This window comes from Pyrgilauda ruficollis, unplaced genomic scaffold, assembly GCF_017590135.1.
Source record: "Pyrgilauda ruficollis isolate IOZ18807 unplaced genomic scaffold, ASM1759013v1 scaffold39, whole genome shotgun sequence".
In the NCBI taxonomy this organism is placed as follows: domain Eukaryota; kingdom Metazoa; phylum Chordata; class Aves; order Passeriformes; family Passeridae; genus Pyrgilauda; species Pyrgilauda ruficollis.
This window is the reverse complement of record NW_024525378.1, coordinates 5,399,753-5,427,144: the sequence shown is the minus strand read 5'-3', so window position 1 is coordinate 5,427,144 and position 27,392 is coordinate 5,399,753. Positions and strand designations below refer to the sequence as shown.

The following is a 27,392-nucleotide window of genomic DNA, read 5'->3' as shown; positions in this document are numbered from 1 at the left end:
TGCTGCACTGCACAGGTAGCAGGTTACAGGATGTATTTGCTGTTTTTTTCATTAAAAGAGGACATGGCTACAGGACTCGTGTGTCTGCTGTGTCACAGGACACACCACGCAGTCACATCTCCGTGGAACCAGTGACCTTGAGAGATGTTGCATTCATTTTTCTTCCTGCATATTTTTGTGATGGATTTATTGTTCAATAAACCCAAAAGAACAACAGTATTTGATGCTGGAGCTCTTTGTGCCAGTGCCAAGAGCTGCAGGAGGAGCTGGGGCTGGATCTGCACCTTGCTCAGACTGTTCATGGCTGAATTGATGTTGTGGCTCCATTCTCCACTGCAGACCAAGGAGGGGATGAATCTTCTATTAGGAAAACTATAAGGTTTTACACTATGCATGTAAAGCAAATTCCCAGCAGGGCAGCTCAAGGAAATGCAGAAGCATGAGATAAGCAAAAGTTGACTGGCATTGTTCAGAAAATCATTATGTAAAATCACAGAGAGACACTGCATCTGTGCTGGTCAATGGGGGTTGAAAGACTCTGAGATGCTTGGCTGAACCAACCTGAAAAGGTCCTTGCACCCCAGAACACTCAGACACCAGTGCTGTGTCTTGAAAACAGCAGAATCCCTACAGAAAGTGACTCAAGTCTAAGCTATAGAGAGGAATAAACAGCAGCATTCTGTATTCAGAAATAAAGACTGCAATTATGGAGCTGTTGGCACCAGCTTTTGAAGAGTGCCACAAACAAAGATAATCAAAGAATGGTGAAAATCTTCACCATTCCACAGGGAGAGCAACCTCCTCTCTCCCTTCTCCAGCAGAAAGTGCTGTGGTGGCTCAGCTGAATGGTGGCTGTCATGAGAGCTCAGCAGAAGGGCAGTGGTGTGTGTCCCACTGCTCTGGCCAGGGCAGCACCAGGAATGGTGGATGTCATGAGAGCTCAGCAGAAGGGCAGTGGTGTGTGTCCCACTGCTCCAGGTACCGTGGGGACCACTGGGAGCAGCCATTCCCTTCTGCCACACCACAAGGGGAACAGTGTGAAGGCACACTGAGTCAAACAGACTTATTCTGTCCTGGTGACATTATTGGGAAATCTGCTTTTCTGGGAAGAAGAGATTTCACAGTGGCTTAAACTGATAAAAACTTCAACCTCTATTTCACTCTGCCGTGCCTTTTTGCTGCCCATGGCCAATAAGCATTGTGAGGCAGCAGACAGTTGTAGGTTACACACCCCACGGCAGCACGAGGAGCAGAGGCAAAGCTGATGTTTAATGGAAAAAAATGTACAGTGATAAAAATTGTGCACTTTTTCCTTGACACAGAAAATGATCCCCTTAGGAACACTGCCTGTCCAGGAGTAAAAGCCATTAAGGTTGGTCTTTCTCCTCTGGCTTTTGCCCCTTCATTACTAAGCTAAAGAAGACCATGATCTCACAGAGGACTAAGGCTGTGGTCCCTACACACCATTTCCACAGCCTCAGAGGTGAGCACAGCATTTTATAGTGCACACCATGAACTTGGGGCTCTTTTTAAGAGCCTTTACTGCCTTATGCACCGTGTATGCATTCATGGGTCTAACAGCCACTTTGCCATCCACTGGTCTGAGCCACGACATCACCATGGGTGTGGAGAGAGGGATGCAGTGATGCATCCCAGGTGGGATCAGGTGGCAGGATGCAGGTGGCAGCTGTGGGAGGTGACAGGGATGGAGAGTCTTCACTTCACACCACTGAGGCAGTGTGAGACACAAGAGGCATCACAGCTTCATTAACCCAGGGCAGCGCAGACGTCAGTGACAGCTGAGGCAGCCAGTTGATAGAAAGGGAGTAGAGACTCCTTCAGAAATGAAAGATTATTTTGAGAATAAAAGCAACCAGGGTAATCAGCAAGACGTTTACAAAGGCAGAGGATAGAAGGAAGAGCACTCAAACCTGCAGGCACCTGGGAAGTGATTTATCCAAAACACTTACAAAAGTGTTCCTTAACAAATAAAATACAAGAGTAACTCACTGCAGGCCAAAACACTGCATATTAAAGGAAAAAATATCCTGCATTAGAAAGAGAGACTTCAGCATTGGCAGCATCTGCTCCAAGTCCTCTGCTGCCCACGCCAGAACAAACTCCAGATCTCTAAACTCAAATTGTAATTTGCTTCACTACAGAATTCCCAACTCAAGCCCCAATTATAACTCTCCAGTGAGGGTGAAACTCCAGCCAACAGTATAATACATTCACCGACACCTGCAGACCTAATAATTGACCAGGGAGGACGTGGGTGAGCTCAGCAGAATTGCTGCATTGCTCCTGCAAGGCTCGGTGTCCTACACCAGGAAACAGCTTCACTACTGCAAGGTGCATAATTTAATAAACCATTAACTCAAACCTGAGGTGAAGTAAATTCAGTGTATTATATATTTCAAAATAGCACTAGAATTCAATTTAAGTGTCACCAAAAGCCTAATCCTCAGTATACAGAGCATATTAATAAGTGTCTTGGAGCCTGTGGTTTGATTTCATTTCCAGCTGGGCTGTGCTGCCGCATGGCTGCGATCCCTGCTGCGAGGATGTCTCGGTGACAGCACCACTGGCCTGAACCAGGGCAGAATCACAGGGATGACAGTTCCACTCTGTGGGGTCTTCCCAGGAGAACACAGGGGTGGGAGCTGAAGCACAAGTAATCCTGCTTCCAGTGGTGTCACTTCTTGGTGGCCCTGCTGAGATGCTGATGTTCCCCACTGACAGCAGGCTTCTCCCACCCCTGCTGCTGGGTCCCTTTGCAGCCACAGGGGCAAAACTCATTTTAGGTAAGGCAGGAGCTCCTGTTCACGCCGAGCTGCTGGATGAGGCACAAGCAGGCACACTGTGGCTGCTCTCCAATCATGCTGTGGTGCATGATAGAGCTGCAGCCCCCAAAGAGAACAGAGCCAATGCTTTCCCTCCCCTGGGTCAAGCATCCAGGCCAAATGGGGCATTATTTCCACCACTGCTTTCCCTCCCCTGGGTCAAGCATCCAGGCCAAATGGGGCGTTATTTCCACCAAGAGCTGAAAGCACCAAACCTGTTCTCCCTTTCTGTGGGAGTTGGAGACGTTTTGGCCTTTTCTCTGTCTCCCCTGCCAGAACTTCTCTCCATCAGCAACCCAGGCACATCCCCCAGCAGTTTGGGAAATGCATCCCTTCTATAAATGACAACAGATTATTTAAGCAACAACTGAAGCACTCTGACTGCTTTTTAGTTTGCTCGCATTAACGTCAGTCTCCTCATATATCTAGGGAACGAATCCGGGATTTTCTTTAAAATGGTGGAGAGCAGTACAAAAATAGAAGCCCGCTTGTCTAAAATAAAGTTATGTGTTTGAAAGGGTTGGAAATTGTTTTTTAATCACAGGCGTCTTTCTTCTGGAATATAGTCTGCCGTCTATACATTCTGCTCTTCCACCCAATTTCTCAGGAAAATGCAGCAAGTGTGTTAATAAATAATTTATAAAAACATTACAAAAGATAAAGCACTCCTGCTAAAACATTTCCAGCCTTTGACACACCAGTTCATTTGTAATCCTCTTTGCCTCCCCTTCACTGGAACATCAGCAGAGGGTTCGTGCTGCTGCTCTTGCAGCCCCACCTCACCCACCCTGCAGAGTCTCTGGTTCATAGGGATCCAGGCAGATACAGGCACAGCCCAGCCCGAGCCACAGCTCAACGTTATCTGCTGTAGATTTCTGTCAGGGAAAATTCTTCTCATGGAAGCAACATCCTGATTTATTTTTGCCATCTCGCGTGAGAGGATGGCTGCAAATGCAGGTGGCTGTCCCAACAAACAGAGCCCCAGGGTTTGTCCTTCCTCCAGCAGCACACAAGCTGTGCTCTCTGTGACACTCCACAGGGTGGTCTGGAGCAGAATGCACAGGACCCTTTGCTTCTCTTACATAGTTTCCCTGAAATTCACTTTCAGGAGTCAGTATGTTAGGCATGTGACCAAAAAAAAAAAAAAAAAAAAAGGAAAATCAAAACAATGAAACTGGACAACTATTACAAAAGAGTTCACATAACCCTTGGAATTTCAGTTGGACTGAGCAATAATTTTTGCACAGCTCCACCAATTCCATGAGTATTTCAGATCTTTAGTGAACCCTGAAAAACATGATGGGAAATCTTGAGACATGGCTGTTGCAGTGACTGCACGGCAGCAGGGACACAGCAACGAGCACGGTGCCTTCAGAAGAGCTGGTGAGATGAAAGGAGAGAGCATCCTTCAGAGAGATCAAGCCAAAGGCACGTTAAGGAAGCATGAAAAGGGTACCCACAACTTCCTCATCCTCTGAAAATGCTTGTGCATCGTGAAGCCAAGTGATAACACAAGAGGACTGACTGCTGCATCCTGCCAACGTCTGGTACCAAAAGCACCCCTGCTGCTGCAGCTCACAGAGGACATTCTGCTCTCCTGGAACTGCTGTTTGGTCTCCCCAGACACAGTCTCCTCTCCAGCACAGCTCCACATGCACTCAGGGCACTGGGAACAGGAGCCACAAGTCTGCTCTGTGAACATGCACCAGTATCCCAACCATGGCTGGGATGTGCAGCCACACTGCAGGTGGTTCAGTACCACAGACCATGCTCTGCTGTACTGCTATACCACTTAATTTCATCACACAGGCTAGAACACATTTTGGGAACACGTGCCAGCACAGCAGCAACAGTTTATAATCCCATTAGCAAAAATGCCCAGGCTCCTTGTGCCGAGGCCTCGCTCACACCCCACCCCAACACACAGGACCCAGCTAAGTGCCCATGTGCAGCACAGCATTTTCTGTGCTTTATTGCCCAGCCACTTTTATTTCACCCAAATGAAAAATAAAAACCCATTACTAAGCAAAAGTCTTGAGAAATTTTATGAGATTGTAATGCTTCCAATTTATGTTGAAAAAGCCCCAAATCCTCAAGCTGTCTGTCGCTGCTCCAGCCAGGGAGGCAGGAGATGCTGCTGACACAGCACAGCACAAGTGATCAGAGAGGGAAATGCTGCTCTGACGGGGTGCTATCAAAAATAAATGGGAAGGGCTTCCTCTTGTTTAGGGCATAATGGAAAACCATAGCAAAAAAATATAGAACAAACACTAAATTTATGCAGGACAGTGACAGATGTCATGTAGAACATTTTAAATGAGTTTTAGGTCTTGATATTTTCTGCCCACAGCTTTCAGACAAGATGTATTTTGGGAAGGGAACACACTCAGGGGGCATCAAGCATCAGTGCAGACACTCATAGTAACAAACTGCTGAATATTCAAGTGTATCAGAAGGAAGAATTCAGGAAAAAACAGAGTAAAGAGAGAATATTGCAAAAGCCTCTGACATTCAATCAATGCTTACACATACTCTGCAAGGCACAGCTGGTGCACACAGAATCACAAGAACAGTAATTAAAGACCACTACCCAATTAATGCCCACCACCAGTGCCCCCCCAGCATCTCCCACTTGCTCCTTCTGTGGCAGACATCCTGCCTGGATATTACACCTGGCAGGACTGCTGATGTCCCTGACTTTCTCCTGCCATTTCCTACCCTACAGAAAAGTATTCCATGACTTCAATGGCTGCTGGGAGCATCCTGTGAGTGTGTGAGCAATAAAGATGAAATGCAGTTTTCCCCCAGGCTCCCAGAGAACTGGATTATCACATTTCAGCAATTACTGGCAAACACTGGATTTACAGCAGGGCTCTGTGGAGCTCTGGTGTGTCCTTGTGCCTGCATCCCACTCTGCTTCCTTGGCTCACCTGCCACAACAGTGCCACTGACACTCTTCTGCACCAATTCTGAATTATTCAGTGAGCACTTAATGCATGTGCAATGTGAAACAGCTCTCTGCCACCTCTCTCCAAGGCTTGTTATCTTCATTTGTTTGACTGGCCAGGAGGTCTAAATTTACAAGTTTTTAGCATGATCCTATAGCACAGTTTGTGTACTTTTTAATAAAGAAAAAGGACAACACTTTTAAAATATGTATTCCCTCCCATGCCCATAGCACCTGAACAGCAGCACTGAAGGAGACATCAGTATCTGCTACAGGTGGAACACGATGAGCATCCAATGAGCTCAGCACCTGCAGCTGTGCAGCACAGGAGTGGGAGTGAGCAAGGGGCCCATCACAGTCCATGGGTGAACCCTGGAACCCTGGCAAGCAGCAGCCTGCCCAGAAGTCTGGCAGCCAGATTAATTTTCAGCTCCTGGGGTGCCAATTTCCAGCACACAGAAGGGAATGCTGCATCTCCCTGCTCAGCTGTGCCAATGTTTGAAAATCATCCATGTCTGAGAACCCACATTTTCCCTCCATTAGTCAGTACAACTACAAACAGGGGGTTTTCCTCTTCTGTTTCCATTGACACAAAATCTGGTAGTAGGCTGAAGGTCTGACAGGGGCAGCCTGAGTCCTGCTGGTGACAAACCAGCGCACTCAGAGTCACAGCTGTGCCACAGCCTCTGCAGGAGGCTGGGACCTGCCACCACCCCATCTCAGAAAAGGTTTCAGCAGCTCTGCTCCACATTCAGTGAACTGTGGACAGCCAGGGCTCTGCACCTTCTCAGAAGCAAACAGATAAAGTAAAACAATAAAAAACTGAAGTTCTACTGAGGTGCCTTCCTCAGCCACCTGTGAAGAGGCCACTCGTGTCCTCACCCCCATCTTCTCTGCCTGTGTCACTCACCATGATCTCATATTTCTAGACATCAGATAATCAAAAGAAAAATATGAGAACTAAATGTGGGAAACCACCACCTTGGGCATGCTTTCTTCATTCAGGCCCAAGAGTGAGTGGCCAAGAGAGCATCCATGCAAGAGGCTGCCAGTGCCCAGGTCGGGACCGTGTCCAGCAGGAACGTGTCAATGCTGGCTTGGAAATTACAGCACCTGTTACAAATATTAACGTCTTTGGGGTAAGGCAGCACTTAAAATCCATTGTCAAGAAAGCTTGAAATGTCACAGAAACGTGAAACTCCTTCAGAAGAGAGAGGAGGTGGAGGCCCCATGCAGCAGACCCCAGCCACAGCTGCCAGCACCACGGTGTCTGCCAACAGCCTAAGAACTTCCAGCAGAGACCCAGAAAACTGAATCATGCAGTTCCAGATGATTGGTTCTCATTTCTCATCCCTCTGACCAGTCTGCAGGGAGCAGGCACATCATGTCAATCATAAATGACAACACAAAGTTGTTTAAGTAAGAAATTGGACATCACCACATAATTAATGGTTACGGCGCCATGTAAATGCATGAGAAAGGCTCTGAGTCCCTGTGGCTGGTTTGAGTCCTGGCCTTTACACTGAAAATGTGAGGCAGAAAAGATCAAGAACATTTGTGTGTGGATTTTTAATCGATATCTAACCTGACAATAGGACTGGGAGGAAGATCATCCCATAAAACATAGACAACATCGCAGACTAATTGTATTTATTCCCCATTGACCAAACACTGCACAGAGAGCACAGAGAGGAAGGTGCTGAACGTCTCCCCAAAAAAAGGGAAAGTCACCCATGTGCCTCAGTGAACTATAAAGCTGAACATATTACACATTGCCCTGGCTATACCTATTTTTGAATACCAAACTCATTTACCAGTGCTGTTGAAGCGAAAGCTTCTGAAGGAGATGCACAAAACACCTTCTGTCTCTCTGGTGTCACTGCTCCTGAATTCACCGTGGAGCTGAACACAAGCACTGTGCAGAGATAGGGAAGTGTCATCTATTCTTGGCCAGCTCCTTTCTGCTGCCTGCATAACCTTGAGCGCATGACTGAAGGATGCCCGTTTGTGCCTGGAGATGCTGCCATGAATCACAGACCCCTCTTCCTCCCACAGCGAAGGCACAGCATGTCCTTGTTGAGGAATACCAGTCTACCACAGCCACAGTGAGATGTCCTGCAGCACATTTTATAAATAGGCTTCTAAGAAATGTACTTCTCATCCTCTTGACAAAAAGTGATTACCAGAGCAAAGAAAATGACTAAACATTGATGCACACCCTGTGAACGTGAAGAGGCAGACCCTGGGGAACAGCTCAGAGATCCTCCAGCGCTGCAGTGCAACCCATCAGGGAGATGCTGGCTAAGTGCCACAGCAGCCAGGGCCAGCAGCACTTCTAGGGAGCACATCACAACGAGAAAAAGCAATACAAAGCTGAAAAACGAAGAGAAGAGAGCTGACCTCTGGGGCCAGGAGCTCTCGAGGAGAACAAGCACAGCCTGGGCAGCCGTGAGAGAACAGGATCGATGCAGTCACGCTGTGTTTTCAGAGGAGCCACAATTCTCCTCTGCGAGGTGCAGAGCTGCTCCCACCACTGCAGCCAAGCATCTCCTCTTTCCTTGCACACAGCATTTTTATGCCACAGATGCAAACGGAGCTGAGAACACACAGATACCACAGAGGAGGGTGACATCTGGTGCGTGTTTCCTTTGATTATGTCCACGGTGTGGGCACCATCCTCTGTGGGTTGGGAGGGGTCTGTCCTGCCCCAGTGACAGCAGCAGCGCCTTCTTTTTTAATATGGAATTGCAATTGCAAAACCAGGGAGAAACAGGAATTATTTTCCATTTGCTTCTAGAAACAGATGTCACTTTCCTCAGATTTGTTTGTTTTCAGGACCATGGGAGTTTAATCTTTAAAACAATATTTTTACAGTATGTGTCAAGTGCAATTTCATAATGAAAGAAAACAAATTACTTTCACTGTGTACACCATAGTAACCAGTCAAGAATGTGAACAGCTCCTCAAAGGTGGGGTCAGCAAACACCCCCTGGGCAAATTCCCACATGAGATCCTTTGCACACTCCCACAGCCCCAGGGGAGCTGCCCAAACCCTGTGTAAATAAGAGGAAAATTTGGCTTGACTCCTCCTGGGACTTTGCTGTTCCCACAACAGCCAGAAGAAAAATCATTGAGTGACTTCAAATACTCCCTGGAGACAAATATCTCACTGGAGGAAAGCAGATCCACTGCAGGGCCAGCTCCAAGGTTCACCCCAAACTCAAACACAGCCCCAGGGCTCTCCTCAAAGTCAAGCACAGCCCAGGGCCAATTTCTGTCCTACACCATGGTATGCCCAAGCAGCATTCACTTCTCTGGCTCTGCCTTGCTTCAGGATGGAACAACACAACATGAAACCTCCAGAAAGTCTCACTTGAGCCAACTCCATGTTTAGAGAACATATGAGCTGGCATCAGCTCCATATTGCTAGAGAAAATATATAACCCCTCCAAACAGAGACATACAACCAAGAAGACCCATTTCTCTTTCAGACAAACAAAATCCCCCATAGTAAAGCACAGGATGCTGACCCCCCCAGCAGCAGCTTGACCAGGTGACCCCAGAGAGAGAACTCATTTTCATCCTACCTGCAGAAGCCAGTAGCACCTTCTGTGAAACGTGGGGATGATGGAGGAATGGACATAGCAGCCATACAGGCACTGGGGACACAAAAAGAGAGAAAGCAGAGTCAGGTTAGTGGAGGAACCATCCCGAGAGGCCGTGCTGGGGACAGGGCAGCAGCGTGACCCACAAATGGAGGACACTGTTCTGCCCTTGGTCTGGGGCTGGTGATGCACAGACAGCACTGTGGCACCCTGGTTTAAGCACTGGAAGCTTTGCTACAGGTCACAGAAGCCCGTCCCTAACAGTCCCTGCTGTGCTACCCCTGCCCAAGGGTGCCCACCCTGGAGTGGCCAGAGCCAGCAGGGGCTCATGACTCAGACAGGGCTGGTCTGGGGGCTCTCTTTGAATCTTTGCTCCATCGTAATTTTATTTTTTGGCAAATACAACACGTTCATCTTTTTTTCCATGGTTTATCTCCTGGGTATTTCAACTGAAAATGTTGTGTTTGTAAACTGAAAGAAATGCTGTCAGATATTTTAGACAGCAAAATGCCAAAATATAGTTTGTTTCTTTTTTTTTTTTTTTTTCTTTTTTTGGTGGTTTTTGTGGTTTTTTTAATGAATTCTGCTTCTCTGATTAACTGAAATCAGCAAAGCCGAGGAATTCTTTCTGCAGGAAAAAAACCCCTCAATTTCCAGTATGTTAGAACTTTTTGGTTGGAAACCAAACGCAGTGCCAAGCCAAACCCACAGAACTGGTTTTAATTGCAAAGACCCCGAGCACAGAGGGGTGCTTGTGCTGCTGGACATGTGCACTCAGTGAGCACATGGGAGGCTGCAGCAGCTCCCCCTCCCCAGGATCACTGCTCACAAGGTCAGCCTGAATTAAACAGGATTTAAGGACTGGCTGCTATCACCGAGTTATTTTTAAAACACAAATGACAAAGATTAATAATGTTTTTAAAATGTGTCAAGGGTACATTCTACACACTGAAATGCAGGGAGGAAAAACAGAGGAGGAAAAAAGCCCTGCAGAAAATAATCCAAAGAAAAGCTTAACATTTAAATCCCTCCTGAGGGCTGGGGAACAGCTGCCCTGACAGTGACTCCTGCACATGGCACTGGGGGCTGCATGGAAAGCTCTGCAGTGCTCAGTTCTGCTGACTCAGAGCTCTCCCCCCACTCCCGAGAGCAGCTGGGGAGGTGCAGCATCTCCCAGTCCAACCTGCTTCCTTCCCAGTGAGGATGGGAAAGCTGGTCTGGAGCTGCTGGAGCAGCCTTCACAGCAGCCAGGACCACCTTGTGAGATATGTATCAATCTATTCCAGCACCCCCTGACTTGCTTCCCACCCCAATTTGCTGTGGAGTCGATCGAAACTCTGCCCTGATTAAAACAAAAGGCAAGGCTGGGCTCTGTGCAGCTCGTGGTGCACAGCAGGCAGGAGCACTGCCCTCCCTCTCCAGAGCTGGCTCACAGATAATTCTAGAGCTGTCAATAATGAATCACACAAAAGCCTCCCACCTTCATGAAACTGGTTCTCAACATTCCAGCAAGCCATTAAAAAAATCCTAACAGCTCACAGAGTTCATAAAGCACACAGAACTTAGAAGGGATTTCTTAAATTTTTCTTTTATTTTTTTCCCCGTGGCAGCAGGACATGAGAATCTGATTCTGGATGGATGTTTTGAGGCTGGATGCCCTAACCTGGGCAGCTGGGATGAAGGAGACACTGAGCAAGCTCCTGGCCTTGGAGAGACAGCAGGGACTGTCCCCACAGGCACAGAGAGGTACCACAGCAGCACAGAAACACTGCAGGGGTGAAACAGACCCTGGGAGCCCAGCACGCAGAGCACAGGCAAAATGAGTGATGGCAGCAATAAAAACTACATTAATTTTTGGGTAAAAATGCGTAAGGAAAAGTTGAGGATATAAATAGAAACCTAGGAAATCTGTGTGTCATTGTTTTGGAGGATTTTCAAGATTAATGGGCTAAGCTCTGTGGGTGACACAAAATCTGCAGCTCAGTGGGGGCTGTGGGGAGGTGGGTGTAGGATATTCCTACACTCGGATCTGCTGACCCCTGCCTGGGATGGCCCAGGGCTGCTGAGCAGCCAGCCAGCTCAACACCCCTCTGCAACTAATGAGGAGAGTGGAATTAGCACCCTGCCTGGCCAGAGCAGACACACAACCAGGGCAGAAGTAATAACCTTTAGCTAAAACAGGCTTTAAAATGAATTCTTGCTCAAAACAGGCAAAGGGGCTTTCATGAGCTGTGTTTTCTTTTATTTTTTTTAAATTATTTTTTAGTGGGTAGGTAAAAGCTGCAGAGGCCTGTGTGTCTGTGGAGATGTTAATGCCAGGCTGGGCACCCAGCCAATGCATTAAGTGAAATCGAATTCCAGAAACCAGCTTTAATCAGCAGATTTTTAAGGTTAGAACGACTCTCTCCTCTGCAAGGCTTGCCAAGGTTAATTCTGTCCTGAGCAGGCTGAATTAATGGGCTGGACAGAGGAGAACATTTTTTTTTTTTTTTTTCATGATTCTCTTTTAAGTTTACAAAATCTCCAGGAGAAGAGAAAAGGCATTTTGGAGCAGTCTGAGGAGGAAGGCCACCTCAGCAGAGAACACGGCAGGGGCTGGCATCAGCCTGACCCCAGAGGAGCCCTGAGCAGCCAGGGACACCCGGCTCTGGGGATGCTGTGACCTGCTGGGTGCCCATGGTGCTGCCCTGTGGTCCCATCACCCATCAGGAAGCGTGTCCTTGTCCCTGGAGATGACCCTGTGTGTGTGGCCGTGGGTGTCCTGAGCACACACCGTGTCCTGCCACCCTGGGGATCCCTATGAGACCCCCACACCTGCCCCAGGAAGCAGCTACAGGCACCTTCTGAGCAGCCCCACACTGCTGCTGGAGGGCCTGGCCCTGCCAGCTCTGCTGCTGCTCATCCCTTTACAATTCCAGGGGTAATTAAAGAGGAAAAGCCTTCTCTGGGCAGCAGGGGAGAGCGAGCAATTACAGCTGCCCGCCCTGCCATTTGTATGCAGTGCACACTTGGCATTACCAAACTTCTGAAAACTGCAGGAAGGGGGAGGGGAGAATATAAAATCAAATTATTAGTGGATTTTTTTTATCCTGAGCTCCTTAAAGTGATTGTGGCTTATTTAAAAATAATACAATAATGCTGAGGTGTTCTTTCTTAACAAGCATACCTTGGGAATGGAAATAAGAAAGCAGGAGAATCAAAAATTCAAGATAGGGTTGGACAGGCTTTGAAATTCTTCTCCCTGGTGAGTTACACTAGTGGATATTTTAAAAACCCTAAAAACCGCCTAGATTTTGTTCAGATTTTCACACTGAATTCCCAATTCCCTTAATAAGAAGCTAAATCAATCTTTAGAGAACAAATCACGTAAGACCTATGGCTGTACATTATTAAAATATACTTGAGTAATTTTCTGGTGGTAAGGCTTCAGCTTTCAACACCCCAGCAGCCTTTGGACACCAGGAGCAGGATCTGTGCAGGTTACTGGGGAAAAGGACCGTGCCCTCTGCTCCTGGCTCCGTGGTGGGATTGAGCTCAGCCCAGCAGCTGATCAGCTCCCTGGTACATCCCCGTGCTGCTGGGATCTCCCTCTGTAATTGCTGACCATTCCAGAGCTTCCCCACCAATTTCCATCAGGGAGCAGCACACTGCTGGCAGTAGCAGCACTGCTGCCATGGATCAAACCTCCAGGGAAAGCCAAGAGAGGCGCTGGCTTCGTTCCTCTCATCACCCTGATGACAGGGTACAGGTCTCCTGAAGCAGAGGCTGCATCTGAGCCCAGCCACACTCTGCTCTCACCCTTGCCTGCTGTAACCAGCACGCACTGCAGAGGAGCAGCAGCCCTGCAGCAGCACATATGGATGCACAGGCATGGAGGGGAAACTGGAAAAGCTGCCTGTAAGTGCTCAGATGAGCATCCTTCAATGCAGCAACCTGTGTTTTGGTGATACAGTCAAAATGCAACAACAAACCCCACTCTCCCATCTCTATCATGATATATAGAATTATTCTGTGATTTTATCACAGACATCTCCACAGTCTGTTCTTACAGGTTCTGCTATGCCATTCTTTTCACCAACATTTCCATATCCCAGCAGAGACACCATCCAATCTTCCTGAAACCAATTCCTCTGGAATTGGTTTCATAGAAATCATACAAATCATGACCAGAGGAATTTCTCACCTATTTGTAGTGATACATTTGTTTTACATGTAGGAGCAATTGTCCATCTGTGATTTCTGTAACCAGCACCCAAAAAAATCTCTGCTGAGCCTTTGAGAGGGCAGAGCCCAGCTGGAAAACGGAGGCTGTCGTCCTGATTTTTTAACATTTTCTAAGCCTTCTGATGTTTGCATTCTTGTAGCAAACTTTCTCACACACTTTCTGTAAACAACTTACTGTTTTGCATTCTTTTATGGAAGAAGAGAAATTTGATGGACTGTTGGTTTGTCCAGTGTCATCGGAGAAGTGGCACTTTCACCCTCCAATCCACTGCCACCTTTGGAAATCTATAAACGTTGGAGTCAGAAAATAAACTTCCCTTTTCTACCTTGAGAGCAGCAGCGTGTTCATGTGGTGTTGTTTCGTGTCCTGTAGCGACACAAGGCAGCTGAAAACTGGGTTTCTTGTCCACTGAATTAGCAACCACTGGGGAAACCCCTCAGAATTTGTGTGTGTGTGTGTGACCTCTGAAGTGAGCGCCTTCTGAGATGGGAGCATCCTCCAATAGATCATCCTTCCTTCAGGACAGGGATGCTGAGGCCACAGCCCCATTCCAAACCCATTCAAAGCTCAGCTGAGGCTCTCCCCTGTGAGCTGCAGGAGCCGGGAGGCAGCGGCAGCTCCCGCCCACCCCATGAATCAGGATTGACCAGAGGAGCCGGAGCGCTGCTGCTGCGAGCGCCCCGAGTCGCTGCCGCGTGCCATCCATCCCCTGGTCCTGCCGGGCACGAGTGACAGGGGCTGTGAGTGCCAACCCTGGCAGGGCACAGCCACGCTGAGCAGGCAGGGAGGTGTGGAAAATGCGTGGTTTATCATTGGCTTTTCGCAAATATTAAAATGAATATTATATGGGTTTTGTTAGGATGTGTTATATGTGTTATGTTAACATGCGTATTTTATGATTGGCTTTGCAAATACTAAAATTAATATTATATGGGTTATGTTACAAAGTTACGCTGTATTCATTTTCTTAAGTAGTGTGTTGTTAAATATAGTTTTGGGTTTCAACATAATGTTAAAACAGAAACTATGCTATGTAAGATGCTTTTTTTAAAGATACTTTTTTCCCACCGAGATAGCAGCCACAGGACATCTAAATCTTTCAGAGAAAAAGAATTTATTGCTCTCTTATCAGAAGAAAGTAACTTCTTCCTGCCTGGTTCAGCCCTGAATACATAGTCAGGATTCAGAGGAAGAAGTTGACACTGACCAGACAGAATCCTCTGTTTGAATGGAATTTATGCATCATGGATGAGGTGTATGAATATGCAACAGGCTATTGCTCCTAAGAGTTAATCCTCTCTTAACATGGGTCCTTTTTCGGGCTTATTTTGCCCAGAAAAAGGTACCCGGACTGTCCTTAACTCTTTGTTTTTATTGTCTTGTATTGTCCTAATCCAAATTGTCCAAATTTTTAATACTCTAATTATATTACTATTTTTATAACCATTTTATTACTATTAAACTTTAAAAATTTTAAAAACAAGTGACTGGCATCTTTCACAGAGGCGACAGGAGATTCTCAACATTCCCCCGTGCAGATTGGCCCCAGTTCAGCCTTTTAAAGCAGTAAACAGGGAGGGGAAACCACATCTGAACCCTGGGGAATCCCCAGGGCCAGAAGGCTGCCGCCAGAGCTCTTATTTTGACTTAAGGAGTGTCATAATATAGGAATGCATCCAAAAATTCCCATTACTGCTGCAAATCAAAACCAAAACGCTGCTAACCGTGTTTTCTCACTCATCATCTTGGAGAAACACAGATATTAGACAGGTTTGGATTTTCCTCTGACGTTCATAAATAGTAACTTTGATTCAGCAAAGCACAAAACCACGTGCTCAGATCTCAGCCTGGGCTGAGACACGCTGCTGGCAAGGTTCGCCTTTTATCCATGTCAACAGAACTTAAGCAATTGCTTACAGTTTGCCAGGTTGGGCAAGGAGTGCCTGGTACTGACAGCAGATCCCAAAAACATTCTTAACATTTCTAGGCAGCTGCAAAACCCAGAGAACCTGACCCTTCACTTTTCAGCTGTGGCATCACAGCACAGCTCTGTGCAGCCCTGGGCACTGCCTGCTGTGCAGGCGCTCAGCCTGGTGCAGGCATTTCAGGTTTATTAATGCTGTCAGTTCTTCTCCTGACACATTTCAAACTCCCCCCACCATGCCCTCAGTGCCACTGGCAGCAATACCCAGGTAACAAGTTCTTAGACTTGAGCCCAGGGCTCTCCTGATCAAGGGAGGAGAGGTTACACAGCCAGTGCATTGCAGGACCTTGTCACTTCTGGTGACTTTTGTTAACAAATATTGTTCTGTTTACCTCAGGACTCGTTAGAAAGCAATTTTTGAAATGCTCAATATTTAATGAAAGATTTAAATGTTTAATGGGTTCTTTTTCAAGCCCTGTTTTCCCTTTGTGGGGTTCTGAAGTCTCTGCAAGGATGGCAAGGTTTTAAGTTTCTCACTGTTAGAAATGAATCCTCTAATGACATTGGCTTAACAACAGAAATCAGTGTACGTGGGGACTGATGCTTCCACAGGCAGCAACACCCATTGCCTGGCCCACTGCAGGATCATTGGTATGCATCCCCACACCCCCACTGCAGTGCCTGCCTCTTCATAAATGCATATTTCTTTATTAATACAGGGATACTTTAATCTTAGCCTAATTTTACCTTTAGGGAAGCTCTATCCTGAGGCTGCCAGGAGCTTAGACCCTCCAGATGCAGTGGTGTGATTTGTATTCAAAGCAGCAGGTCTATCTGTCAACATGTTTGTCTCCCTTCTCTGCCAGCTCTTATTTATAATCCCATTCAGATTAATGAATGACAGTAGTTCTCATCACAAGAAATTTGATTAATCAATTTAAGTGCTTAATCACCCTGGCCTGGGTGAAAAGCGTACTGGAGGGATGCTGCCTGGATAGGGGCAAAGTTGTGAGATGTAGGAGGAAAACCTCATCACTTTCCCTCACGAGCAGCTCGAGGCAGGAATGTGCACTGGATCCTTGGTGAGATTACGAGCTTTCCAAGAGCTCAAAATTTTCTCAGGGCCAGCAGTCATGGCCAATTAGTAATGAAATATCCACCTCCTCATCTGACACAAAAGGCTTCCTACTACTCACCTCACTCCCTGCTACCCATGTTGCTCAAACTGAACCCAAAAACTGTCAGATATAAAAGCCCCTGCAGGGTGATGATGAGGATGACACATCTGGGCATCCTGCAGCGTCCCACTCCCCCTTAGTCCTACCCATCCACTCCCCCCCAGTCCTGCTTTCCTGTACCCCAAAGACTCTCACAGCCTGGCTGTGTCACCAGCCTGAATACTCCAGAATAATCTCCAGGGTTTTCTGGAAACCTGGGAGGTATTTCAGGTGAGGGGTAGGAGCCAGGCTGAGCAGAAATCACTGATTTGTAGGACAGAGGCCACACAGTGTGAGCACTACCTGTAGCTGCTCTTGCAGATACTGTGAATGACATGATAACCCCAAAAAAACCCCTGTAACACAGCTCCAAACAGGCTGTGCTCAACCAGGTATGCAGGATATGGGAATTCTCACTGGGAAGGATTCCCACATTCACCTCCACTACCTAAACTCAAAGGGACTGGGAGGCAGGTGACCTGTTTGGAGCTGGGTACAAACAGGGCAGCATGAGCTCTGTGGGCAGAGCATCTGATGACACCTGTGTGCAGGGGATCACTGAGAGCAGATATCTGATGACACCTGTGTGCAGGGGATCACTGAGAGCAGATATCTGATGACACCTGTGTGCAGGGGATCACTGAGAGCAGATATCTGATGACACCTGTGTGCAGGGGATCACTGAGAGCAGATCTGGGTTGTTGGGAAGGATGAAAGTTTGACAAGAAAGTTTCACAGATATGTATGCTTGGCAGAAAGATTTTTGAATGTAGAACCTGAGAATGAAATAGAGATGGAAGTAAGTTTTGATATAGAAGAAAAGAATTGCTGAGCCAGTCTTACTGGATAACCAAGGAGGCAAAGGGTGTGTTAGTTAGAAGGGGTTTTTATGGCTTAGAGCAAAGGATAAACCCATCTCAAACAAGAAGATGTTTTTACCAAGCAGAAAGATAGCACAGGCAAACAAGTCAGCAGATGTTGCAAGTAGAAAAAAGGTCTCAGAATTTTCCACTGCAAGAAAACTGAAAAACAACTTCTAGCTTAAACTGTAACGTACTAACTTTTAGTGGTTGGAGAATAATGACATGAACATGGTAATTACAGTAGTTATAATAGGCTATAGGTAAAAGTGAAGGTATAGATTGGTTCTTATGTATTAAGATGCTCAGCAAAGTATATAAAATACACTGCATTGTAACCAAAAAAATATAATGCACTGTAACCAAAATTAAAGGGTCTCCAAGTTTTTCTGCAGCTGGAGCTGACAGCTGTAGGCACAGGCTCTGTCACCCACGACCCTGCACTGCTGTAACATCTTGGATGTAATAAACTGCATTTTGAAGAGCTGCCTGGTGTCCCACATCTCTCCTTCAGGCTCTTATTCTGAGTGACACATTGCTCCACATGATGGCCAGGCTCCCATACTTTCAGGTAAGGGAAGAGCATTCCCAACATCCCTGAGGTGAGTGAGCAATTATTAGGAGGAAAAGTGGTACAAGAGACTGCTCTGACAGCACAGGCCCGTGTTCCAAACCAACACTGCCCAGGTGGTTCTCCAGTGGATACAAAACCCCCAGGACAGGCATTACCCTGGTCCCTGTACACCCTCAACCCCCCCAGCCTCCTCAGCCCGTGCCACCCTGTGCAAGGGCTTCCTGACTGTCACCACACGGTGAGAACTGTGAGCTGGAAAATCGTGGAGCATATTAATGTCACACTGAAATATGACACAATACACAGAAGTATTTTATATTTATTCTCTTTTAGAAATGTTAGAAAGACAATATAATGAGAACACAGCAAACAAGTCAAGCGTTTTCCTCCTAATCTGGCAATAAAAATGTCAAAGAAATGCCTAAAATCCTAATAGGAGAACAAAAAAATAATGGGGTGGGCTATAACAAGGATTTAGCTGCAACTTTACTTGAAGGCTTTAATCATGTCTCCTACAACATCAATGGAAAATCAGATACAATGCTATATGAACCATTAATGTCTGTGTTGGTTGCCTCAGCTGCTGGTGGGCTGAGACTGAACAGATCAGGCAGAGGCTAATGAAGACAGGCTGGGGTCAAAATACCTTTATATCCGGGGAAACTTTGCACAAAAGAAGGATTACTGAGCTGGTCTTGGTGGAAACTTGACTAAGGTAGCAAAGTCTGTGACAAGAGCAGCACCACATCTCCAGCCCAGCTGGCCCCACTGTGGCCATCGTGGGCAGACTGCACCCAAGTGGGAAACCTGGTCATTATCTGTCTGATTCTCCTTTTTGGGGAAAGAAAAAAGACCATCACAGCATGGGGGAATCAGACAAAAAGTGACAGTGCCCTGGGGAAATGCAGGCTGAGATGGTATTTTTGCAGAAACAAGCCACATCTGGAACAATCCCAGGGCATGCAGGGCGTGAGCAGATCATGTGAGGGGCGTTTGTCTGACGTGTTCACTGTCTGTCTGACACAGGCAAATAGGGACAAGTCTAACAAATCCAGCTTGTAGGAAATATATAAATATCTAAGAGAACTTTTGGGAGCTATTAATTATACATGCAGTTTTATCTTGGATTAATTTTGTGCTGGAATGGACAAGAAGCCTTCGCTGGGATCTTTTTTTGGCAGCCTCCCTTGGGCAAAACCAGCCTTGGAGCTATCTGCAGCCATCCCACACTGCAAAGGGCTCGGCTTCTGGGTCCTGTTCTCTTTACTCCACTTGCTTACAATTAAGAGCAGTAGATGCTGCGCCGAGTGACTCAATGACCAACACATGTCCATCCCTGACCTCAGGCTCTCTGCAAAGGTGGCACAGCTCCACTGCAGCTCTGCACAGCCTGAGCAGAGAGCACTGGGCTGTGGAGGGGCTGAGTGCTCCAGACAGGGAGCTTCCAGTGGAAGCTGATATGGGAAGCTTCCCTTCCCATTTCAGGAAGCCATTTAAGGTTTTCAGTAGCTCCTGAATTCTGATAATTGAATCCAAGTACATAGAAAACTCAGAAGGACCTGACTTTCAAACCTCCTTCCAGAGAATCCCTTTATTAAAAAGCATTTACACAACCTAAACCAAATTATTATGTATGCCAATACTAAATCTTCCCATTCTGATTTAAAATCCCTACAGCCTCACTATTGCTCACAAGCAATGGCAGGAGCTACAGTAAGCAGGCATTTAAGAATGTCTTTCTGGACAAGCTGTTGTAGAGATACTAAGTTTATACAGCTTACAACCAACTTATCAATATTTCATTTCTGTCTCAAAAACCCAAACAGAAAAGCAGTAATTTCTCAAGGCTAGGGCACCAAAATTTACTGAAGTTCACCAGCAATAAACAGCGGAGTGTTTCTGACGCTCAATAAGCAGTGAAAAGGTCACCGTTTTACTTGCATTAATTTTTTATCAGAGAAGGGAAAGCTCATTTTCATGACAGATAATGAACACTGGAAGAGGTCTTCTATGGGAAGTATACAAAATGGGGGTACTCTCCATATGAAGTGTCTGAACCTCAGAGTCCTTCCTGGTAGCAGACTGAGGTGGTATTTACCTGAATCCCTGAGGTAGGATTTACCTGAAGTGACTTTATCACTGGGACTTTGCCTTCTGAAGAGCTCTTCAGGGCTATTTAACAGTTATGTCACTTGAACAGCTGAGGGAGGAAAATGCAACACTAAATACAAAAGCAAATATCTCCCATATGCCCTGAGACATTCTGGAGGGTAGAAACAGAGATGGCAAGCTAAGAGCACATTTTCTTCTTGTAAAATAATGGTGATTTCTATCACTGGCATTCAAAGTACAGCTGTCCAAAGAGGATTTGTCTGCACATTCCCAATGAGTTATTTGCACTCTTTCAGGAATGGGACTCGGAGGCAGTGGCATCATGGACCTTGGGTCTGGAGCATCCCACTCCTTCTTCCTTTTGGGCCTCTCCACCCAAAAGGGGGGCAGAAGGGCAACAGGGCTGCCTTGCCAGGAGCTGTCCCTGCACTCCTCTGAGTGGACTGTCCTCCAAGAGACACCTGGAGTCCTGCCATGTACAGAACACCAGCCAGCACCTGGCCCTGAGACCCTCGAGTTCACTGTGCCAAGACCCTGCATCTGCTCCTGCAGCTGCCCAGACACCCCGTGAAGGTGCAGCCCCTCAGGATGTCACTGCCACTTCTCCTGCACACAAACTGACCCAAAGGGATTGACTTTCACTGTAACTGATTTGTCACCAGCATCTAATAACAGACCTGGGGGGCTTTGCTGATTAATTAGATGCAAGGCTTCACACAAATGAATCTTAATGGGATCTCACACATTCCCCTCCAACCTTTTGTACTCTTTAGCTAAGAAGCTGAAAATGCTCACAAAGGACGTGAGTGGAAATGCAGGTTCTTTAGCAGGTCATGAGGGTTGAAAAGTCTCCCAAAAATGCATCACTGAAGGTCACCCAGGCCTCACTGGGTGGAGAGTGGTGGTGGCAGCAGGGCAGTGCCTGGCTCCAGCACAGCCTCCTCCAGCTGCAGGGTCCCACCATCCCACAGCCTCTGGTGGCACTGCACAGAGAAGGGGACCTGGCAGTCACAGAGCACTGACAAATGAAAGTCAAGTGATTAGCTGGTATGTTCAACAGTTTTGCTTCTAAAGTGCTTTCTGCATATTTTCTCAATAAAAGCAAGACAGCACTGATGAGCTATATGACAAAACAGAACGCTGAATCATTTTTAGTACATCACCTCTTCTCATGCAGAGGGAATCTTCTGTCTTCCCCATCACAGCCAATTAGAGCATTCACAACATTTCTTCAAGGCTGACAGTGATTAGAAAAGATCATGAGACTCGTAAGAGACAATTCCATGCTGTATGTCGTTAGGTCTGTTCTTTCCATCCTGGTTTCTGGGTGTTTTACTGGCAATGCCAGAGCAGCATTTTGCTCAACCCAAACAATTTTTTCCCTGACTGCAAGTACAAAGTGCAGCTTTGCTGATGTCAACAGGAAAGATGGTTTTCCCTCAAAACAGCAGGGGTGTGTCTGGGGTGTGGAACAGTGGCTCTGAGCCCTGTCCCCTGCTCCTGTAGAAAACAGCATCCTGGAAATCCTCTGTCCTTCTGCAGAGAAGGACACAGCTGGCTCAGGAAAGAGAACTGCTGGAGAATGGTGCTGAGCAGGAACTGAATGTCATTTGAACATGAAATGACTATTTCAGCTCTTTTCAAGACTGAAAAGGTGAAATGCCATCCCTTGAAAGGAGTCCCCTCTTACAAAACCTAGACCCATACATGGAAAGTTCAGACACTTTCTAAAATGTTCACTGGCTGAATCCAGCTCAAAAGGAGATCAGTGCTCTCACGGGTAACTCACAGTGTCCAGAGGCTCACAGTGCTGACAAATCACAAAACTCACAGTGACACAGGCCAATTTAAAGTGTTTGTTTCATTTTTGTAAGCAGAAGTTTTTCAGCATTTGGAGAAAGGTGCAGACAGACACTCATGTGCTTGTTCACTGCCAAGAGAAAATGCTTTGCTGAGACTGAGCACTGGCTGCAGCACAAACTGAACAGCAAGATTTTCCCTTGTCACTGAAACCAACTTCAAGATTCAAGGAAAAGCAGAAGAAAACAGAAAATTCCAGGCTGCTTGCTTCCCAACCTCCCACTGACACCACAAAACTGTCATTAGAAATGAGTCCCACGGGCAGGCAGAAATCTGTTCCCTCGGCCACACAATCCATCATCTCTATCCAATACACTGCCTGTAGGTTTACAAATCACAAGGAATTTACCAAGTGGCTTTCATAAGGAAAAGTGGACAATAAATCATCATCACACCGAAGCCACTCATGTAACACACAGCTTCATTTTCAAGCCAAATTTCATAATTTGGTAGCCGTAAAAAAACCACAAACCCTTCAAAACTTCCTTATCTGAGCAGTCTTCAAAAGTAATAATACCATATTAAGGATGGACATTAATTAAATTATTCACCTACCCCTTCTTCTCTAATTCCATGCTGAACCTGAAAGGGTAGGAACTCAGCCCTCACCAGAGCCAAGGCTGCACTTTGCCCCAAAGAGCTTTTGAAAACAACTGGTTTTACTTGCATTAAGCTCCAGGGTCTGAAGGACAGGGACAATCCCTCTGGAACTCCTGCCACTGCTGTGCAGTGGCTGCAGCACCTCCTCAAACTTTTGATAAATCCTCCTCTGAAACGGCAATTAACACCTTTTGCAGGTCACTCCACAAGATTAATTTTCCAAGCACAGATTAATGAAAACGCAGACAGAAGTGTTTAGAAAATATTTTCCCTATTAATCTTCATCAGCAGCAGATTACCAGCAGGGCGGATAATGAAGACATCGGCTCGTTAAGGTGAGAGCAGGCAGGGAGAAGGACAGGGCTCTTCTCCCAGGCACCACAAGCAGCTCTGTCACCACCATGTCCCAGTACACTGCAAATTCCACAGAGAAACGACTCAGTTTATCCCAAAACACCGACTGGGTCCTACCCATGTGCTGAAGGGCAGCTCAGAGGAGGGAACTGCCCAAGAATCCAAATCATCACAAACTCCCACAGCCAAGAGGTTCCAAGTTCCACAACAGGAGCACAGACAAACACATTTAAAAACCTTCAGTCTCTCCAAATCCACCAACAGCAAATGCTGCTTCGGGTTGAAAGTTTACCCTTAGGACTGGAAGACTCCTTTTTGACAGAACTTTTCTCTGCCACACACAAGTCTCAAAGGATGTGTAATTGAATTGGAAAAAGAGTCTGAAACTTTCTGAAATACAAAGAAAATCCTGCAGAGGAAACCTGCCCCTGAAAGGAGCTCATGGTCACTGCAGAGCTCATGGATGATGGCTCTGTAAAGAGGATTGAGTGTGCCGACCTTCCTGAAGTTGGACTTTTTGACTCCCAGAACCCCTGTATTTCCCCAAATTACCAGAGAATGTTTCATGTTTCTTTCTCTAACAACCGTGTCTCACGCAGTTCCAGCAAACAAAACTTTCTTTCCTCATTCTATTTTCTTTTCCAGCATTAACCCTCTTTTAAACTGAAAAATACTATTCTGCCCTTATTTTTCCAAGCTCATCGCTGGCAATGTTGCATTTTGATGCAGCCTAGCTTAGAGCCTGGTTTGGGTTTAAAAAGAGCAAACGTGTGGGCTTAGGAACCTTGCCTCGGGTAAGGAAGCACGCTCCTGCCTGGCTCCCTCCAGAATCAATCAAACCCGCACTTAATGGAAGGACAGGAAGGCAGTGGGAGGAGAAGCTGAAACCACATCCCGTCCTTTGTCAGCTGCTGCACTCCCTACCCTTCAAAACTCCTTGCAGGCGGGTGGGGAACCACTGCTGAGGCGCTGCGGGTGCTTCCTCCCGGCAGCTCACTCATCCTCCTCCTCCTCCGCCGCCCGCGCAGCCTTCGGACCAGCACCGAGGCTCGTGCCAGCTCCGAGCTGAAATAAACAGGACAGCTGAACGAAATGTTAGCAAAGGTGACCTTCAAACCTTCCTGGTGTTTAAATTCAGCGTGCACCCTCACAAATTAGCCATTACCTGTTTAATATGAGGGATGCCGCTTCACCATGCTGGAGTATGCTTTATAAAATGAAAATACCGTGGCTTTCTGTCAAGGTTGGCTTGCAAGTTGAGTTTGTAATAAAAAGGTGTCTCTCTAATGACGTCAAGGAAAAGAGAGGGATGGACTCAGGCTAAGTCTGACCGTGACTGTCAAGACACCAACTCACCTCTCCCTTGCGAGTATAAAGTTTAATGCTACCCTGTTTAACGATATTTTCACTTCAACCGAACTGTAAAATTAACTGAGAACTAACATTAAAAAAATACTTTTATTTTATGCTGATCATTAAGTAAGGAGGTTTCACACTTGAGATCTGTTATATTAAAGGGGGCTGAAATTGCTTGTATCAATTACTTTATTCTAAGTGGACAGACTTATGAAATATTGAAACTGTTTTGTGACTATAGAGGAGAAAGCAGCCAAATCCTGGATAGGGGGGGGAATCTCTGGTCTGTGGCTGCTGCCCGCACTGCATGGGGCAGCACTCACCTCCCCATGTGTCAGGGGAGCTGCTACAGACTCCAGGCTCAGCACATGGCATCGTCCCACAAGACCTTTGGTGGACCAGAGGCCTTATTTTCTGCCACTGAAACAACCTTCTTCAGGTTCTACTACCTAAAGTAAATGAAGATGCCCCCCACAGAAGCCTGGAAACTTTGCTGTTTACCTTGTCAGTAAATACATCTCCGAGTGAGGTTTAAAAAAATAACAAACTGAGGAGCTCAGAGGAACCATCCTCAGCATCACCCAGACACTGAATGGGTGGACATACACACAGAATTAAGGGGAAAACTGCTTAAGCAAAAGAGCACAAGAGCATGAGCAACGGGGAAGATGCATAGCCTTAAGTGAGTTCTGCACCAAACTGGCTGCACCAGCAAGCAAGAGTGAAACACAGCCCCTAAAAACTGATACACTCCTCTAATGATATCACTGTGGCACCTCTGATACAGCTCAGTGCCACTACAGGTATGCAATTAATTACAGACCAGGTGTAATGCACTTTGCAAATGGAAATTCTATTAATATGTGATTATTAGTTCTACAAAAACATAATTATTAATTCCATTACTATTACCGCCAACGGCACAAACCCAGTTTGAAATGTAAAACTCCCCTCAGGTAACTTTAAGGCACACAAAAAATGGTGCAAGGAAACAAAGTATTTGGAGGGTCCTCAGGCCATTAAAACTTTCCAAGCACAGTGCAACCCACCCAAAGATCTGTGCTTGCACAAGGGCACGGGCTGCTTTAGGAAAGCTCTTTTTTCTGCAGGTTGTGTGTTTTGTTGTGATCATCCCCAACATCCTCTTTTCTTGTAACATACAGAAAGAGGCATTTTTCACTTGCAGAAGGTGCTGACTTTGCAAGATCAGGCTTGCCAGTGAAGTATGGGTTATCCCCGTTTATACAACTGCTCAGTGTTTATTTAAACACGAGCCAAAGCTCAGCTGTGTGAGGGGGACGAGCACATGGCAGCGCCAGCCATCCAGCTCTGCTGCTGGCACCCACCAGCAGAACTGCTCTTTGTCATACACCCACAGCCAGGGAGGCTCCATGAAGCCAAGCCCTAAATTTAGAAGTCATCATCCCAAAGCTGTACGTGAAACGATTCATCACGATGACAGCAGCAGCATGTGAAATGGAGTCGTTTGGGGAATAACTCAGGCAGGTATTTGCACAGCACGTGGTGTTTGGAGTCTCAGGAGTACAAAACGTGCTGCTTCACCATGGGTGGGGCTTTTCCAGGGTCCTGTAATGACTCTGCCACAAGGCTTAACCTCAAATAACATTTCAGCCCTTCCTAACACATAACAAAAATCTAACCATATTCTGAAGAGGAGAAAAAAAAAAAAGAAATACAGTAAGAAGAAAAAGGACTCTTCCTGCCCAGAGCGGTCCTGCTGTGGTGCTCAGCAGCACCAACAGCTCCTGACCATGAAGCCCAGCACTCCCCTGTGTGAACACCATGGGCATCCTCTGTCCGTGCCATCCCCCCTGCTCCTGTCCTCATGAGCCCTGCAGCTGGCACCTGGCTGGGACAGAGACTCAAGTCTTGAATGTGCATTTACCTGCAGCCACTCTTGCTCTGGTCATTCCTGTGCCAATGCCAGCCCTCATTTTATGTGATTTTCACCTCCCTACTTTATTTCTTTGACATTTGTAGATGGAACAACTGCTTCACTTCCCAGCCCTGGTTTTGCCAGATTAAACAAGCTTTTTATTTCTTCTCATAAAACAGCCCATTTTCCTGATCCGACCTGTCGTTTTCTGTCCTGCTCTGCGCCAATGTCCCCTGAACACTGCGCTCCTCCAGTGTATACAGAGGTGTAAATGACATGGTACCACCTTGCTCATGGCCCCATTGTGCCCCACTGCTGCTGTTATTCCCTCTCTGAAGCACCCAAAGGACTGCACATGTCATAAGAGCCATTAGCACACGCTGTCTGAGGTTAAGGAACTCCAAATAACATTCAACAGTGTGTGCAAGCCACCCTAAATCGACTGATGAGAGATCAGTTCTAGCTGGAAAGATCCTCCAGTGTGAAAAATGTTGGTAAACACAGGAAATTTAACTGAGCATGGCCTTACCTGGCCTGCAAGCAGGACATCCCCAGGCTGGGCAGAGGGAAATTAGAACACACCTCCAAGAATAAAAGTGATGTAAAAGCTAATCTCTCTCATTGCTGTATTCCCAGTCACAAGCTACATGTTCATTATCTTCCATTAACATATTGTGTCCTCTTCCTTAACTAATACAACACTTATCTCCAAGGAAATTCTGCAGAAAAGACTGAATTTGCACACACATAATAGATCTGTCAGAATGTAAGATGCAAGGACTTGGTATTCCAGCCCAGAGTGTTATACATGATTTGTGTTAGCTTCCCTAAATTCCAGAACAACTCCAGTGAATCCCATCCCTGCCAGTGGCACTGTAGGACCAACTGCAGACCTGTTGCATTTACTGAGGGTACAACACTGAGCAGGAACTGCACATTTGGGCTACACATGTTTTGGGGCAATCACTCCCATAATCTAAATGCAGCTGCTTAATTGTGCACTTCACAGAGGAAAAGC

The 27,392-nt window shown here is 46.5% G+C and overlaps 1 protein-coding gene across 1 annotated transcript in view; it reads right to left on the bottom strand.

Annotated features, from left to right (window-relative positions):
* The window catches only part of CAMTA1 (calmodulin binding transcription activator 1), a 238,540-nt gene that overhangs the window by 99,365 nt on the left and 111,783 nt on the right, over positions 1-27,392 (bottom strand). Inside the window, exon 6 of the mRNA XM_041476559.1 lies at positions 9,378-9,449. Coding sequence (XP_041332493.1) covers positions 9,378-9,449 — 72 coding nt within the window. The remainder of the gene's footprint in view (positions 1-9,377; positions 9,450-27,392) is intronic.